The sequence below is a fragment of the Struthio camelus genome, chromosome 1, assembly GCF_040807025.1.
Source record: "Struthio camelus isolate bStrCam1 chromosome 1, bStrCam1.hap1, whole genome shotgun sequence".
Classification (NCBI taxonomy): domain Eukaryota; kingdom Metazoa; phylum Chordata; class Aves; order Struthioniformes; family Struthionidae; genus Struthio; species Struthio camelus.
In genome coordinates, this window is record NC_090942.1 from 41,373,993 (window position 1) to 41,391,667 (window position 17,675).

Below are 17,675 nucleotides of genomic sequence, written 5' to 3' on the forward strand. Positions count from 1 at the left end.
ACTAAAAATTCAACAATTTAATAGACTACCACGTTCCAGTGCCTGGGAATGTTAGTCAGCACTGCTAATTTACTTGTATAGACATAATCTTAGCATCTGATCAATTTAACAACTCTCTAGACTTTGCTGACTCTATTGACTAGATATTGACTCCGCTGCCTGTACTAAAGCTTGAATGTCTAGCTCACATGTAGGCGTCTGCTTGTAGAAACAAACATTTATGTGCTTTACTTTTTCACTGAATCCTATCTCAAAGCACTAGGACCTGAAGCTCTTCCTTATTTTCATTTTGCTTCAATATAGAAGGTTCACACACTGATGACAAAATGGACAAAATGGCAGAACTACAGCTCTGAGGAATTTAGGCTTACACAAAAAGCCATGGAAAAGGCGAAGAGAAGTTTTATGTGGCTGTCTGTGCATCTTATGTCCCACTGCATTAGCTGAGAGAAATTCTAATTAAATCAACTCAGTTTAGTAGCACTGGTGAAAAGCAAATAAAGTTGTAGAGAGCTGCTGAATCTCAGGCTACTGTGTAACACTGGGAACTCTCAGACACTTATGCAACAATGACAAAAAACAATTATATAACAAGGTGTACATTCATGAGCGGTGAAAGGGAAAAACTTGGTATATTAAGCAAGTTAATTAGCTTTACATTTCTGATGCACAAAATATATACACTTCATAGGATACAAGTAAAAAAAGACATCCAAGTATCTTAGTCCAATCTCAGTGCAACATAGTTGTGTATCTGTGAGAGGCTTTGGATAGACCAAACAATATCGGGCTAGAAATAATGATATTTTAGCATCTCCATGAGGTGACACTTTAGAGTTTGCCTAAGATGTAACCACTACTATGAGGCCTTCTGCTTTTCTCTCAACTCCAACCCTAGCACACACACACTCTGTGCATGTGTTTTAAACAAGTGTGTTAGACAGCAATATCTTTAATAATAAATGTTTATCCACATATTTCTGCCTTCCATAAACTGCCTTGACCTTGGTGGTGCTCGCAACACAGATCTGCTTGGAGAAATTGTTCATGTCACTACTGACTCTCTAATTTGTTTGATGTGTGTATAGTTTCCAAGGTCTAAAATAAACCCATACAAATAGGAAGCTCTGAAGAGCGTCACCTAAAAAGTAAGCAATTTCTTATATTAAGTGAACAATTTTTAGATTAGTTGGTCTCATGTCATTTTGACAGACAGCTAAACAGTAAGGCATTTATATAGCAGTCAAAATGCCTCTGAGAGCTCTGGATATCAACTGTCCCCACTTTCCTAAACAAACAATGATCAGTGAACAAAAAAAGCCAGGAACTTAATACTGGGCAATGTGATGGAAAGCCTTCAGTTATATAAAACTAACTCCCTGAGAAGAAATCCCTCCTCTTCCTCCCTTTGGGAAGCAAGCACTACAGCTTCGCTAAGTTCAGTAAGATGACTTGTTGAAAGAGTCACAAAACACCACTTTTTGACACAGTACCTACAAAATTCTTGGCTTCATAGCACTATTCTGTGCATTGGCAATGTTTCGCTCATTGGAACGTCTAGTCCTTAGCACAAAATGTAACCTTGCAATAGTTATACATTAGGCATCCATTTACCCTACCTCTCCACCTCTATCATGAAGAAAATGGACCTCAAGTCACTGAAATTAGATTGAATTCAGTTTCCTTCCCTCTGCAGAGCTGCAACAGCATTGATTTATTCTAGAAAAATAACCTCCTTTGCAGGCTTTCATACTAAATCACAGTGTGCACTAGTCACGTAACTGGATTACAGGAAGCATTAACACTAGCAATTGCCCTTTCAAGTTGAACAACCAACAACATTGCTAAAGGCTGGAACAAAAGGGGTCAGCCAGGGCAAAACAGCAAATGCTGTCCCTTGCCCTAAATGATCAAAACCAAAAAGAAGAAACAGGCAGCAGGCCCTAGTTCTGAACACAAAGCGAATGACATACGTGTATTCAAAACAAAACAGACTCCCTTTGCAATGACTTCAACATTACAGTCTAATAACATAAAATTCATAAGTAGAAGTGCAAAGACCTGGAAGGACTAGGGCTGTGCTTGGATTATGGCAGCTGCCCTTTGGAGGAAGACACTTTCAGAAATTTTTACTGTTGCATTAGCCCACTGGGCTGTTCAACTCTTTCAGCACTTCGCATTAAAAGCACATTAAAACATATGCGTTCCCAAAGGCTTTTTCGAAAAAGAAGACATTAAAACCAAACCAAAAATGCCATCCTTTGACACACCCAGAGAGAGCTGAAGATCCCAAGCAACAACTTTATGCTTAGCTCGTGCTATTATGCCCCTACATTAGAGCACATATGATTCCCAGCCAGAACAGAAGGCCTCAGAGCAGCAGCAGATTCTTCCATGATAGAAATACAGTAGAGAAGCTTCAGACCATGGTCACTTAATGAGAACTTAATGTAGGTTTAATAGATCTATTTTTATGTGACTGCCAATTGAAAATCTACCTCATTTAGGTATTAATGCAGGCAGAGAGCCAGCCAGAGAAAACTAAAGTACCCTCACAATATTTTGCAGGATTCTTCCATTCAAAGTTGAGGATTGCAGTTCTCCAAAAATGTGCAAAGCTCTACTAAAATAACAGGTCACAGCTAACAGGGTCGTTCAATGAAAGAATAAGAGGCCATGCATATTCCGAATGTCTTGCACTTCTGCCTTTACAAGTACTGACAGAGAGGTTTTACTTTCACAGGAGGTAAAACTATGCCTGCTATGGAAAAAGAGAGCAGGTACCTTTAATTTGGAGACAGACTTTACTAGAGCCCTGCTGCCTCAGGCTGGTTTGGGGCATAAACATCTCTCTTCTCCCTTTTCAGGGACCATTCAGTTTTGGGACTATGTAGATAGTTGACATGTCCCCAGTGAAGCAAGGCTGTCAGACCCTTTTTCTGCACTGATACGGTTTGCAGGAGCATGCTTGCACACAACTCAATCTAGTCTGTTGATTATACTAATCATCTAGCCTCAAATTAGGAGGTCTTGTTCATGCAGGATGAAAACAAGTCCGGAACATGCCTTTTTGAGGCCAGTTCTCCAATAATACGTTTTAATTATTAAAATTTCAATGCAAGACTAACAAAATAATTATCATACAAACCTTTCCCCTCCCCATTATTTTCTGTGTCTCTAGCCCTTATTGCATTCCAATTACTGCAATGGCATACAAACAACTACTGGGTGAATTCATCAGTGCACATCTCTAGAGATACCAAAAGTCTGAGGAACCACGACTATTCTGCAACACTTCATGTACTAACATGCCCCAGTGCTGTACACTAACTTCATTCCTTGTTTGCAAAGGCCATTCTTTTTTAATCTAGCATCTTTTGTTCAGAGTAATTTACAGAATTAGGCAAATAAGTGTTGATTGTAATTAGGCACATTAAGATTAAATTGAAACAATTAGTTCACCTTAATGACTGGCTGAGCCTTATGAATGACTTTTCTTCTCTTTAGGAAGAAGGATAAGCCAAATACATAATCAAGCGGGGCTAACATTGCACCAGAGTGAGGCAGAAGGGTCCAAGCAGATCATACACAGACTGCACTGTGCACCCCACAGAGGGCTCCTGCCCCACAGGCACGAAGGGTAGGGAAGCAGGGCAAGGTGAACCTGACAGACCAACGTATAGCTCCACTGACAAACGCCCTCCACAGTAGGAGGGAATATTGCCACCACTTTGCTGAATATGAGGCAGTTCCTTTCAGCATAGGCAAGTGAACAATGAGGGTCCCAGACCACATCTCCCAGAAAGAGCATATTTGGCTTATATCAACAAAAACACAGTTCTTATCCCTTAGGATAAATGGCTTTGTATGGCAAAATGATAGAACTATGGGAGTAACAGAAGCAAACAAGGCCTTTGGGTCAGTCTTTTAAAATCTCCCTGCCTCTGCAGGATTGTTTCCTGAGGCACATTTTCTTGTGCTCTATGCAGAGCAAGTTTAAAACCCATCCAGCAAAAGCAGTGCGTATACCAACCAAGACAAGAGGATCAAAGGTATTTGAGGCAAAGTTAAGTTTTGTACCTACAGAAAGCCTATATTTTGCACTGTCAGACTGGATTGCCGGTTGATCATGGTGAGGCTATGTGAATGGAGGCTCTGCTTCACTACAAGATGGTCATTATTCAGATGCTAGGCAGTGGAATGTGAACTGTGGATACTCCACATTAAAATCTATATAGGCTTATTTATTCATAAAAACAGCGAGACACAGAAAAAGGCACTTACCACAACAATCACGTTAGCTGCAGGAATGGGGAGATTTTCCACTTCCAGATCCTGACCCGTCATAGCTAACAGATTGAGGGATGGGTCATAGGCAGGTCTGGGGAATGTTGATTTAACAATTATTGCAGGGTGCAGCTTGCTTACTTTGGTGCGGAAAGAAGAATGGAAACTGTGTTTGGAATTCTTATAACTGTCTGTATCCAGACTTTTCTCCAAACTTTGCACATGGTGATAAATAAACACAGGTTTCCCACTCTTTCGCTGGTGAATCGCCAGAAAGTGGTCATTGTTCCCAGAAAAGCAGCCTGCAGAAAGAAAATAATAAGTTTAGAATGTCTTTCATGGATATTTTGTAGATGATACTGGGAAGCTGAAGTGATTTCTGGGTTCTTCAAGATTTGGAAGGATTATTTGTGCAATACAAGAACTCCCTTAGAAGCCCACAATGCACATTTCCATAGCAATAGATCAACAATAGCACAGAGTATACCAAGCTCATGAAGTATATTACATTCTTAAACTCATTTTTACATTGCTTTTTTAAATGCGATTTATATTTCCAGTCAGGATTACATTTCAAAAATGACACGCAAGAGCAGAGTACATGCTGAGCCAAATCCGTCTTCCGTACTTCAGCTCCAATATCAGAACATAAGCAATATAAAATTTAATCAAGCTGCAATACTGAAGATGAGAATTGCTATGTTCTTCTTTTATATAGGGACCCCTGAGGAGAAGACACCAAGAATCAGAGAATCAGATCCAAAAAGATCAGACAAACATGTAAAAATAGTTTAGAGTTCAGGTGCCTAAGTCCAAAACCATAATTCTGAATTCAACTGCCATTAACGGCAGAACTTCCTAAACTCCTTAAGTATCTAATCTAGAGCTCAGTTTGTGTTTCTCTGAAGGGATGTATACCCTCTTCCTTTTCCATTAGGCAGCGTATACAGAGCATACTTCTATCTTTGTTAAGTCTCCCTTTTTTCCTCATGGAAGAAAGGTATCATATTCCAAACCTTCCCCCCTGCTGCTATGAGATATGCCAGTAACCACATTTAGAGCTGCTCAGGGACAGGGAACACTCTCCCCTTCAATGCCTGAAGCTGCTCCACTGCTCAGGGCAAAACAAAGCAACCAAGAGTGCGAAGAATCTTACACCACTGGCTGTGCTGTTTCTGTATTTTACATTATTTGGTTAACAGAGAAAAGCATATACAGATCTTGAAGCAGGGACCTGGATTGCTCTTACCACAATTGGTGCTCAGTTCAGGAGGACTTACAGTCCCCTGTGCCACTCTTGTTATGGCCCTACCTATAGCCAAGTACTGACTGGCCCAGCCAACAGAGCACCTGGCTCTCTGCACAGCACACAGAGGTGTGTGGATTTAGCCATCCCTTGCAACACAGCAGGAGAGAGCTGAATCATCAAGGGTAGTCACCATGCCACCTCACTGGAAAAGGTCTAAAGTAAATTGCATACCACTGATGGAATTTTCACTAAAAATATGTTGTTGGGCATAACGACCTATTTAGGATAGTGCTTCGAATATTTTGTATATTAATAACAATTTTAAAACCCTTTTATAGTGAAAGTACTTCCTAATGATGCCTTTTCAAGAGGAACCCAAACTAAAGTTGCATTGAAAATTATCTGTGACTGAAACCTAGTGAATCTTCAGTTCCTTTATGCAGAACAGAACAGTTAGAATAGCCCAGTTTGGCAGCCAGTCTGGAAGAGAAGCTGCCCCTCTGAGCAGAAAAAACAGGCAAGGATCAGCTCCTTTATAGATAAAAAGTAACTGAAGCTGGCTTAGTCACCTCCTGGGTAAGTGTTCTAAAAAATACATTGCTGTAAAAAAGGGACTTTGTGTTCTAAGAGAAGTAAACCCAGAGAGCTATTTCTTATCAGCCTGGAAGTTCCTTTTCAGGAGGATGTTGGAGTAAACAGAAATGTACAATTTGCAAACTGATTTTTAGTCAAAAACCATCAACATTATTTTCATTCTCAAAAAGAGCTGTGAATAAAAGCTGAGAACCAACTACATGTTTCAATTCAGGTCAAACAAGAAATAATTTTGCTCTATTCATACTGAATTTCTCCTCCGATTTTTTTTTGCTTCTGTAAGCAAATCAAAATAATCAGTCATTTGCACAGATCTACACAGTGCCCTTAGGAGATTTCAGAGTAGGTAATTACATTCTGTTGACCTAATTTCCTCATGAAATGTAAGTTAAGAAAATCAAGGACGGTATCTTATCTGTGCTATGGTATGGCTATGCATCACTGGGAACTGCACTCTCTGCCAAAAGTGGGTCCACATGAATAGGGCGTGAAGCAATTCGTAACATTTATGAACAGAAATCAATAGGAAAGCTGTCCAAGGACAGAACATAGAATCATGTATTTTGCACTTAAAACGCTCAGAAATGCCCCCAGTATAAAGTACAATACTAAACCTATGGCTGTTCTTTTAAATGATAAAGACGCATACACAATTTCCTAGATGATTACCAAGATTACGTGTACAGCTGTTGTCAAGTTTTGATTGGCAAGATGATCGAGAGCAGAAAGACGAGGACCTACAGGACACATTCTTAAAGAAAAATGAAATTCAAGGTTTGTTAAATTTTCTTGCATTTCATAAAGATTTTTGGAAGCTGGCTTCATTGATACAATCCAGAGGGCTAGCCTTACCCTCTGGAGTTTTGGGCATGGCAAAGTAACAACAAGAAAACATCAGCATTTCTCAGAGTCACCCTCTTTACATGTCTCCGCCCTAGACAACCACTATTGCAAAGCTGAGCATCTGTTTGTTGCTTCCTTCTCCTTTGCTTCCAAGGGAATCAAATGCACTGCGTTTCTGCAGTCTTTATATTTCATTTCCTTTCCTCTTTAATAACTCAAATTCTCCTTTCATATTTACTTAAAAAGCAGAAAAATAGTATAATTAAGTATTAGCCCAAAGTCTTCACTAAATAATGTTAAGGTAAACCCTAAGTATGAATTCAGAGTTAATCCTGACTGAATCCAGCGCAGCCCAAAAAATCTGAACAGCTGTCTTACTTTAGATAAGCCAATAGTTAACGAAACTCCTAGAAAAGCTTGCCTGCTCATGAATCTCGTTATTTCTAGTGGCACTATCACCTTTTCTCACTAAATCACAATAACTTCTCTTCCACTCAAATGCTAAAATCATTGCAGTAAACACAAGTCACTACAGCAGATTTGATACATGATCCATTGCAGCAGATTTTCAAGATGGACAACAAAATATACTTTGATAACGACCCATCCTGTAGGAATGGAAAAATCTAACCAGTCTAGATACATAACATGCTCCTGGCCCTCAGACAAGCCAGCTGCGAGCACAGAAGTTCAAATATATTCTAAGAAAATTACTAGGCTGAATTTTGTTTTCTAAGAAGTCCATATAGCCCCAATAGTTTAAGTAGGTTACATGCATTTACAGTGCCCAGTGGGAAAACTTCATTGATCTCAACAGACTCTGGATCAGGCCCTAAGACTGCTCTCCATGCCTCAGGTGACCCTAACAAACGGACCATACTTGTTACTGTGGGGAACCTGAAGCTTTCTGTTAATCTGATAAAAGGGTAAATATTCTCCATTAACCCTCAAACATCAGCTCTGAGCGCGCCAACAGCATGTGTCAAAGAGGAAGTCAAAGTAATAAGTCACTAGAAATACTACCACGTCGGCTACATGTCACCTTTAGATATTGCTAATCTTCCACTCTTGAGAGAAAAAAGACTATGCAGAAAAAAAACAAAAAACAAAATACTCCCACAAGGCCCCCAAGGGAAAACATCAGAAGCTGTGAAGAACTGAAGTAACAAAGTATAACAGCAAAAGTAATTTTCTTTCCTTTTAAACTTCAGATATCCCAAGATACAGCTACACAGGAATTCAGAAAATGAGGCTTAGGACAATTCTTGGAAAAGAAAGACAGCATTCCTACAGCCATCTCTTCCATAAGCTTAGCAAACTTGATCCTAAAGTGAATTTTAGTATGCTGCTCACATCACCCCATTTAAACTCTACTTCAGAATGTCATTTATCAGAAACTTTCTGAGATTATTCATGACTGATTTGTAATCATTTATCCAGTGCTGATATGATATAATCCCTTAAAATAGTTTATTCTTTCTCCTAAAAATCCCTCCCCTCAAGTGTATTTACAAAGATATATAGTTTATTCTGCCTTGGCATTGAAGAGAACAGACTCGATCACCAGAGTGTAAATCCATTCTGTTTCTTCTAACCAAAAAAAGGCTGAGATTTCATCTGTTTCTCAGCTAAGTATACTCATTTTTTAAGTCACTGGGAAATGTGGTTATACTGTTTGTTCAAAGATGAACAATGATCAACGGATACTTTCAAACACACATCAGAACTTCTCTCAACAGCAGGTTTGCATCACTTACATTTGCTTCTGGAGACAACCTCTCTTCCATCATCTAGATCATCTCATGTAATAACCATTCTTATTCTTTTTAAGAACAGATGCTGCCCTGTACCATATATGTAGTGGTGTGACTTGTTGATTCTGTCTTCCAGTTCTTCTATCTGTACATCATCCTGATTGATCACCGCTAGTTTTCTGAGGCTTAGGTTCCTGATGAACGTTGCCACTTCTTCCTCTCTGCTTTCCTACCGTTTTTTTTTTTTTAAACCTTCTCCCTCACAGCCCTTCACGTGCTGCTGCTGCTGCTTTTTCTCCAAATTTTCTAAGAAAATCTATTTCACAATTTTACTTGTTTTTCTGTTGGCTGTTCTATTTCTGTCCTGTTCTTGTGTTTCCCTGTTCTTCCACTGTCACCCCCTTCTTTAATTCAGATTTTCCTGTACAACTCCTTCTTCAAAATGTCAGACTATCTTCAGTTGCATTTCCTATCCTTGCAGCATCTAGAATCTCTACCAACTAAAACACTTCTATTAATAATGTGCAACAAAAAAAACCTCCAGCCTTCTATGTCTGATGATCTTCACTGCATATATTAATTTTGGTATTTCCTCCTCTGCTACCATTTGCCATCTTTGTTTTCAGCATCCTTACCAGAAAGGAAAATCAGAAAGAAAAGGTCCTACCAAACCCCCATGCAAACTCAAGGATACCGTTCTGTTTGCTGGTTCCAACTATGCATTCATTTGATTTTCTTAGCTGTCTGCAGAAACAAATAACAGAAAACACTTTGTGGCCTGAATTAGAAGAAAAAAAATCCAATCTAAAGAAGAGTGTTGGAAAGGGGATCAAGAGAAATCCCTGTGAAATAGCTTCATGGTCCCAGTATCATTCTCTGTCCATAAGAGCAACAAAATTTACCCACTATAATAGACAGATAAAACACAAGAACGCCAGATAGCACATGCTGCTGAGCTTGTCAAATACTACAAATGTACATTCCATATGCAGAAATGAAAGCCATATAATACATTGTAAATCTGATGTGAAAGATATTGTGGACACTTTCGACAATTGTCCCAATTGGCCTCTGCTTGATCACAGAGAAATCTGAGGATTCTCCAGACTGTTCTGACTCCCTGAATAGCCTCAGACAGTTGACATTTCATTTTAAAGTAACTTGACAGAAAATTGTTGCAGACTCCTTATCCCCAAAATACATTGACTTTCTCTAAAAGAGACAGATAAGACAGTCAGGATCTGTTAATAGGCCAGAAACACAGTAGCAGGGTTTTTTCTTTTTAAAACATAAAAGTGCCACATAGCTTTACAAATTTTTATCTCACATACTCTAGAGTCAGAAACCAGAACTTGATTCCACTGGAAAGGGAGAGTCCCAGTGGGACATAACACTCTTTATAGTCCTGATAGGACCAATGGTGTCTTAAGTCTTGATTTGTGTTTGGAAAAACAATTTGGGATCATTGTCTGAAGTCTTATTATTTGTTTTAATCTGAACAAATTAGGGTCATAATAAGGTATGTTCCAGAATATTCCTAAAGTAATTGTTATTTTCGGTAATGAGGGGGTATACTATATATTTACTACTTGTGAATTATGCAGCCAGTCCAAAAATCCATTGGTAAAACTACCGTGCTGTATCTGATCAGTAGGTAAAATGCATACATGAAGACACATGCACAATGCATATGTTTTAGAACTCACATTTAATAGTTAGTACTAATAACAACAACACTTTATAAAGTCTCTTTATAGCTACGGATATCTCGGTATAGTCCACAACTTGACATTTTCATGTTAACAAGCTGGACATCAGAGGAAAGAGGACAGAAAATTTGAGACACACTTCATAAGATAAAAATACACCAAAATTTGACTAATTTATCTTTGGTTTCAAAGATAAATTGAATTCATATGCAATTTGACTCCCAGAACTTAAAGCTGTTGCCGAATAACTTCTCATTTTCAGATAGCAGACTAACTCAACTTTGACAATTAAATATTGTACCCCAGTCTCCACATTCCTTTTTTCTCTCTTCAGCTCACTGTTCTTGAGGATAGCCTTTGTCCCATACAACTCTTCTTCCCACTCTACAGGCCAACAGTCCAACAGGCTTTGGACAGGCTCAGTCTTAACAGCCGATAGCTCAATGGTTCCCCTCTTCCATAACAGTTGACAGGGGTATCCAAGACACAGGTCAGTGTATTTATGTAGACCACTGATTAGTCCTCTCCAGGAACACCAATGTTCCTACAACTGGGAGATTCGTCATCTGCCTCCTATGCCGTTGAGATGGAGATGGTCTCATATCCTACAAAGCAGTTTACAATTCTCTCTGGCCCATGTAAGGGCCAAGTAGATACTGGCCTGGACAAAGGGAAAAGTCCCTCAATGTCTCTGTTAAAAGGCTTAACATTGTGTTAGGAGTTTATGAGCATGGATCTAGCTCTCAGGAGTCCAGATGACAAAGATATGAAAGGAGGCATTAACTATCGGCAATTTCTGGACAAAGGAGAAACACTAGCATAGGCTTAAAAGAGCTTTGTCTCTAGGCTGTGAAGGTTATCCCTTCTGATGCAGGCAACGGGGTCTTGCCTTGGCAGTGACCATCAAATATAGAAAAGTCTGTTCTTTGATCCATATTGCATCCTTCCTTCTCAAAAAGGATTTTAACATATCAAGAGGAGTCAGCATATCTGGTGGGAAACAAAACTGTTTTAAACAATGCTGAAAGCACAATTGAAAACAAAAGCTGTCCTGAGGCAATATGCCTTATGTCTCTACTGTCTCGTTAACAGTATGTCTTAATGTCAGTGAAGTAGCACATCAATCAAATCTCAATCTCATTAGGATAGGCTCTGCAGCGTTAGCCAAACACAAACTATTGCTTAACTTTAGCAAGGTAGATCCAAGAACCATTAGCAATCAAATTCAGTTAAACAGTGGCAAAGATATAGCTTCACTATTAGATAAACAGAACGTACCTTTAAAAGTGCTTTTATGAAGCAAACCAAGCAAACCTCAAGAGGAGAAAGTACTAGTCAATCGACTTGCTGGTTTCATAGCCTGTGCATGAAACAATGCATTGGAAGTTTTGGAATAGACAAAATAGTTCAACTGGGAAAACATTTTTCCACACTTAACAGTTCCCACAGTAGAGTAGTTGCAGGCTGTGAGACTGATTCCACAATTCAGAGAATAACACCAAGGCACAAAGCCTACTCAGATTCTCCCTCCACACCATAGCTTGCTCTTTAAGATAAAACTGTTAAAGCAATAGAAATGAAGCTATTCCCTACCCAAAGTAGGCTACTAGAACTTACAGTCTTTCATCAGGTGTACTCCTACATAACTTCTCACAGCCTCCTTCAGCTAATAGAAGTTTCTCAATCCTTTACAGGAAGGGTCTGACCCTTCTTAGCTAGGTCTGATAATCAAAAGGCCTGATGATCTTTTGAGTCAGAGGAGTGGTACCCATTCCACGCCAAAATTCAGAGCAAGCAACCTACACTAGAGCTAAGCAAAGAGATAATAGTTCCAAACATTTGAAAAAATATTTTGATTCACCCTTTAACAGAAAGGTCAGAACTTTTGACCAAACAAGTCAGACATAATCAGTTAGGACCACATACATATATATACACCTGTGTGTATGTGTTCATGTGTATATACAGGGATACATACATTTTATTTTCTCTCTCATGCACATACACAGAACTGCAAGGAATTTTCTTCTTTTCTAATAAGCAATCTGCTGAAAATAGAAACAATTGCAAATTCATGTTAAGAAGGAAAAGAAGGAAAAGAAGGTGCTTTGGCCAAAAATATCCCCAGCTACAGTGAATTAGAGTTAAGCATGAGTGGTATCTTTTTCCAAAAGGCATTTTGCATCTCATTTTATGGGCCTGTTGCCTGATACGTCAATAATGAAACTGGATACTACAGACCATTGATTTCACTAGGTCTGCTCCTGTGTATTGAGAGATGAGCCATGGATCCCAAAGGCACTAAAGTATTCTGACATACTCACGCCTTGGCATTGATGTATGGTATAGTCTCACATCAAACTTTTTTTTCCCCCCCCAAAAGGTGTAGTAAACTGATGCAGCAATTTCCTAAGTTTGTGATTACAGTCATTTTCCAAGTAAAGACTGTGGCTAAATTCTGTTCTACAGAACATAAATGTAAATGTGTAGTATCTCCATGGAAATCAGTAAGTGGTACAAGGGGAAGCAAAATTCAGTTTTAAGGTTTTGTTGTGCGGGAGGGCAGGTTGCAGTAATATTGCACTTGAAACCACACTGAGGATTTCTGAGCAGATCTTACTAAGTTTCTCCAAGCACTTATTCCAAAGCTGTGCTGGAAATCCTACAGGACAATTACTGTGTTTCATAGAACAAAACTCTTGTCTCTCACACACCCGCTCCAGGCCTCAGAACTCCCACAGAGGGATGCCACCACCAAACACAGCTACCCACTGCATTGGGTTAGCCACCTCCTAGCAAGATGGGCTCGTGTTCATGGTTTTTAAGCAAGTGCTCGCTCTCTGGAGAAGCTGAAGTGAGCCTTTGCTATCTAATATGTTCGAGTCTCCTCATAATGCAACAAATGAAATGATGCAGGGATTCTGAGATCACAGACTGCAATAATTTCCTAACAGATACACTGAACATATATGTCAATTTTGGAAGACACTGTCTTCTACAAATGAGTAGAAAGAGTTGGCACATTCTGACATGTGACAAGAGTCTTTCTTTCCAACTAAATACACTTCAAAAATAATATCAATTCAAATAATGAATTATAAAACTATTTTCCCGAACAAAACTTTTAAACAAACAGATGACTAGCCTCTGATTTTCCATTAGTCTACTAATAAAAGGCACAAACATCTATTCTAGAAAAACACTCACTCACAGCCAGCAATATGTTTTCTAAAGAAGGTAACTGTAAGTACCAGCCACCATTAGGTCATGCGAGTATAATGAAGCAGAATTCCAACACATTTTTAAATTGGTAGCTCCTTCACATTCTCTCTAAACGTATTTAGAGCTAGCATTATTCACACAAGAGCATGAGGCTAGTGAAATGAATCTGATGATGAACGGACTTTGTGCAGATCACAGCTGAGCTGCAGAAGTGTATTCCCTAGTCTTTCTTACTTCTGTGACAGAATTTATGCAACTTTTAGAAAACAGACTCCCCACAAGGACACTCCTCTTAACTAGAAACTGCAGTTCACTCAGGTCATTTCCAGTCATAAGAATACAATGCAGTGCACGTTCAACCAGGAAGGTAGGAGGACTGCTTTCTGCTCAGCAGCGCTTGGTAAAAATCACCCTGTGGACTTCAGAAACAATTAACTGAGAACTGGCTTAGCACATTTATAAGTTTTCACATTTAGTGAATTCTATCCAAAGGAGTGTTGGTTTGCAGTCAAAAATCTTATAAAGTTTTGATGCAAGCAATCTCCACGTTACTAAAGTATTGCCTCAAGAAGATAAAATGCTAGTATTTCCCACCTTGTATTTTAGCTGATTCAGCTGATGGGCTTGGGGGATGGATCCATCAAGAGGTTGACACTGGGATCTGCACGCTTTCTCTCTGAAAAGGCTAATAGGGAAGTACTGGTCCATACATACTTAAGGTTGTCAACGCATGTCTTCATTGAGGATGAAAAGAATAAAACAATTTAGTAATGGCCCTTACCAAGCTACTGTAAAGCCTTTGCTCAAGAAGCCATGTCTTAGAGGATCCGACTAAATCTTCAGTCTCTAACTCTTTGCTTTTCCAGGAACGGGACTTGTTCATCTTAAAAGCAAATTGTGCAAAAAGGCTGTCTTAAGGTTTTAACATAAGGCAGGTGGCTGGTTGATATGGTGATAGTTATCTGAGTAAGTTTTATTCTAGTCTAGTTATTTTCCTGGGCTATTTTCCGTGACTGGATATTTAATCCATCATATGTTTTAATTATGCTCATTAAATTTGCAAAAAACAAAAACAAAACCCAAAAAAGAAAATGAAGTGAAATAGATAATTAGTTGAGTAATCTGGATGACACAAATGGCTCTAATTACAAGGCAAGCTAATGCATCACTTGATGTTTTTGCTACCACCTGCCATTCTTTCACAAGGAAACAATGCTTTCCAGTCCTCTTGGGAGACGTTAATTTTTCATTGCAAGAACATGTATTAGATCATACCTACTAAAAAAAGAGTATAACCTGCACTGTCTGGCACTGTCTCATGCAATGCATATCAGAGGTCAAAGGCTCACACTGACCTGTAATCAGTCACTACATATTTAGGTCTTCATCCAACAGCAAGCTCTATATAGGTTGATTACTTCACCTGCTGCGCTCAGCAGACAGGCCTAAATCTGTTTTCAGCTATGCACATACAAGTGCCTTTGATTTCAGCAAGAGTTATACAGGTGTTCCAACAAGACAACTGGATTTAATTTTCTGTTATACAGCCATAACACTTTGTTGGAATCAAAGTCTAAATCAAAAAGGAACAGTTTTAGTCTGTTAAGCGCATGAAAATTCCCAATCTCTGTTTTTGACCAGAATATTTCCTTTTCTTTGCAAACATATGTTTGGCTACTGTAACACAACTGTAATATCGTTGTCTTTTCATAGCAAACCAGATTTCCAATATGATGAGCATTATCTTTCCATTACGAAGCATTACTTAAACACATTAGAGAATGAAGTCTTTTTGCTGCGGTATTAGTTCAAGTTAACACAGACCTACTTTTTTTTTTTTTTTTTAAATTTATCATCATCAATTGATATTAAGCGAGACGTTGTTAGTATCTGCTGATGGTTTCTTTAGCGTTCCCTTACATGAAAATACCTTCCCTTCTATGTGTTTTCAGCCTCAAAACAAAAATACTTATGAAAAGCCAAGTAGTTTCCACCACAGTGAAAAACAAATTGACAGCTGGGATGCAATTTGTGACCTACCACTAGTGGCAAATGGAATGCATTTTATGATTCCACAGGAGTCAGAGTTGCAAAATTACCATCAATAATTTATAAGTTTAGGCTATACATAAAAGATTCCCACAGTGATACTCTTTGAAAGACCAGATTCTCTACCTGCATCAGATGAAACAGAGAAATCCTAAAAGTTTAAGTTTGCTATGTTATTTCATCGTCACATCTTCAGTCACTCCCAACAATGGCAAGTTGTACGCAGCCCTGCCAAGAAGCAGCACAACTCTTGCTATAAGGGGAGCTATGCCCAATGTATAAAGGCTAAACTCTGCTCCTGTCCACCCTTCCTGTTGCTTTCTCTGAAATAATTATTTTCAAAGATCGCATGGGAAACAAAGTAACAGCATACAAACTTCTGCGCGATAATTTTCTCTATTTTTACCCATGATTACAGACATTTTCATAATAAAGGCTAAATTTTGTTTGTAAGCATTTCCATTCACTTAATAATAATAAAATGGTAGGGAAAGCAAATGGTTTCTTGGGTGGATATAAAACCAGTTCCATTAGTAGGATGGAAAGATGAAGCACATCTACACTGATGTGACGTCCACTATTAATAGAGGATAAATTGAGATCAGAAGGCATGTAAGCTGTATACTAATTTTGTACAGATGATTATTTTAATGCATGTTGTAAAGGAACAATCTAAAAGCAGCTAAAGGCTTTTATTAAAATGCATCACCAAACGCTCCTTATCTTTTAGTCGATAATCTCTCACACACACGAATATAAGGCATAATAGCATGAGTCTCCTACCTATGAACATGAAGCAAAGAGCTCCCGAGATCATAGCAAGCGTAGCCTAATTTTCCAGAGCAATAAAATACCACTAACCAAGGCAAACCATTTCTTTTGACTATAGCAAAAAAAGAATGTCAGGCTCCCTTACCTGAGGTATCCATATAAATAACTATTTTCATAACCTGATATCCACAGATTATTTATTCATGGGTATATACATACATGCATTACTTACAAGTCATAAGAGATATTAAGTATAAATATTACTTTTAATGATTCTGCGTAAGACAACACAAACAAGCAGCATCTAAAAAATCTCTCCTATTGTGGGAGATTTGTGGGAGCAAAAGAGTGATTATCTTGGGGTGCATTTTCTTTTTTTAATTAAACTTCAGCGAAGTTAGAGGCAGGGTGCAACAGCCATTTTCTACTTCAGAAATAGGTGTGCTGCAGTAAGCCATAAAACAAAGAAATACTCCAGTTTTTCTAGTGAACTTCATTTAATTACATTGCCAACCGAGATTTTTGTTTCAATTTCAGACTACAAATGTTTAGCTCTGCAGGGGAAATGGAAAGGGAGACTCTCAAAAATAAGCAGCTTCTCACGATTTAAGAGAAGCCCGAGGTTTTAAGCCAGAAATATAAGCGACGGTTCTGAGAACGAAACTGGCAGCTGAACTTCAGGGAGGCACTAAGGCGCTCGCCGCCTTTCTGAATGAGGCACACGTTTTGCTCGCAAAGCAGAGACAGGATTTATTATCACCGCTCCGCGGCTGCAGCCAAGACGCCTACTGTCGCAGCTGAAATTTTCCCTACCTAAAAAAACCTGCTTCCAAGATCAAATATAAGTAGCATCACGCCCCTCCACTCCAAAAAAAAAAGAGGGGGGGGAGGAGGAAAAAAAAATTTACAGAGAAGGACAAACGCGTACGATTTTCACTTCCACCGCGCACCCCCCCCCGGCTAAACCCACGCGACTCGCGCGGGTACCGGCCGCCGCCGCCGGGCCCCGGCTGCTGCCCGCGGTGCTGAAAAGCTCCGGCGCCCCGCGCGCTCCCTCCGCGGGCCGCCGGGCGCCGGCAGCCGTTAAACCCCCGCGCGCGCGCTCCGGGCAACGGTCGCCCGCCGCGACCCCGCCGCGCCGCCCCCGCCCCGCCACAACAGGTGCGCCGCAGCCCGCCGGGCGCCAGCGGCTCCTCG

At 39.4% G+C, this 17,675-nt stretch overlaps 1 protein-coding gene across 2 annotated transcripts in view; it reads right to left on the bottom strand.

The window, feature by feature from the left end:
* The window catches only part of PTPRR (protein tyrosine phosphatase receptor type R), a 162,820-nt gene that overhangs the window by 144,924 nt on the left and 221 nt on the right, over positions 1-17,675 (bottom strand). For both annotated transcript variants that reach the window (XM_068935629.1, XM_068935621.1), the window contains exon 2: positions 4,285-4,589. In XM_068935629.1, the coding sequence (XP_068791730.1) occupies positions 4,285-4,589 (305 nt within the window). The remainder of the gene's footprint in view (positions 1-4,284; positions 4,590-17,675) is intronic.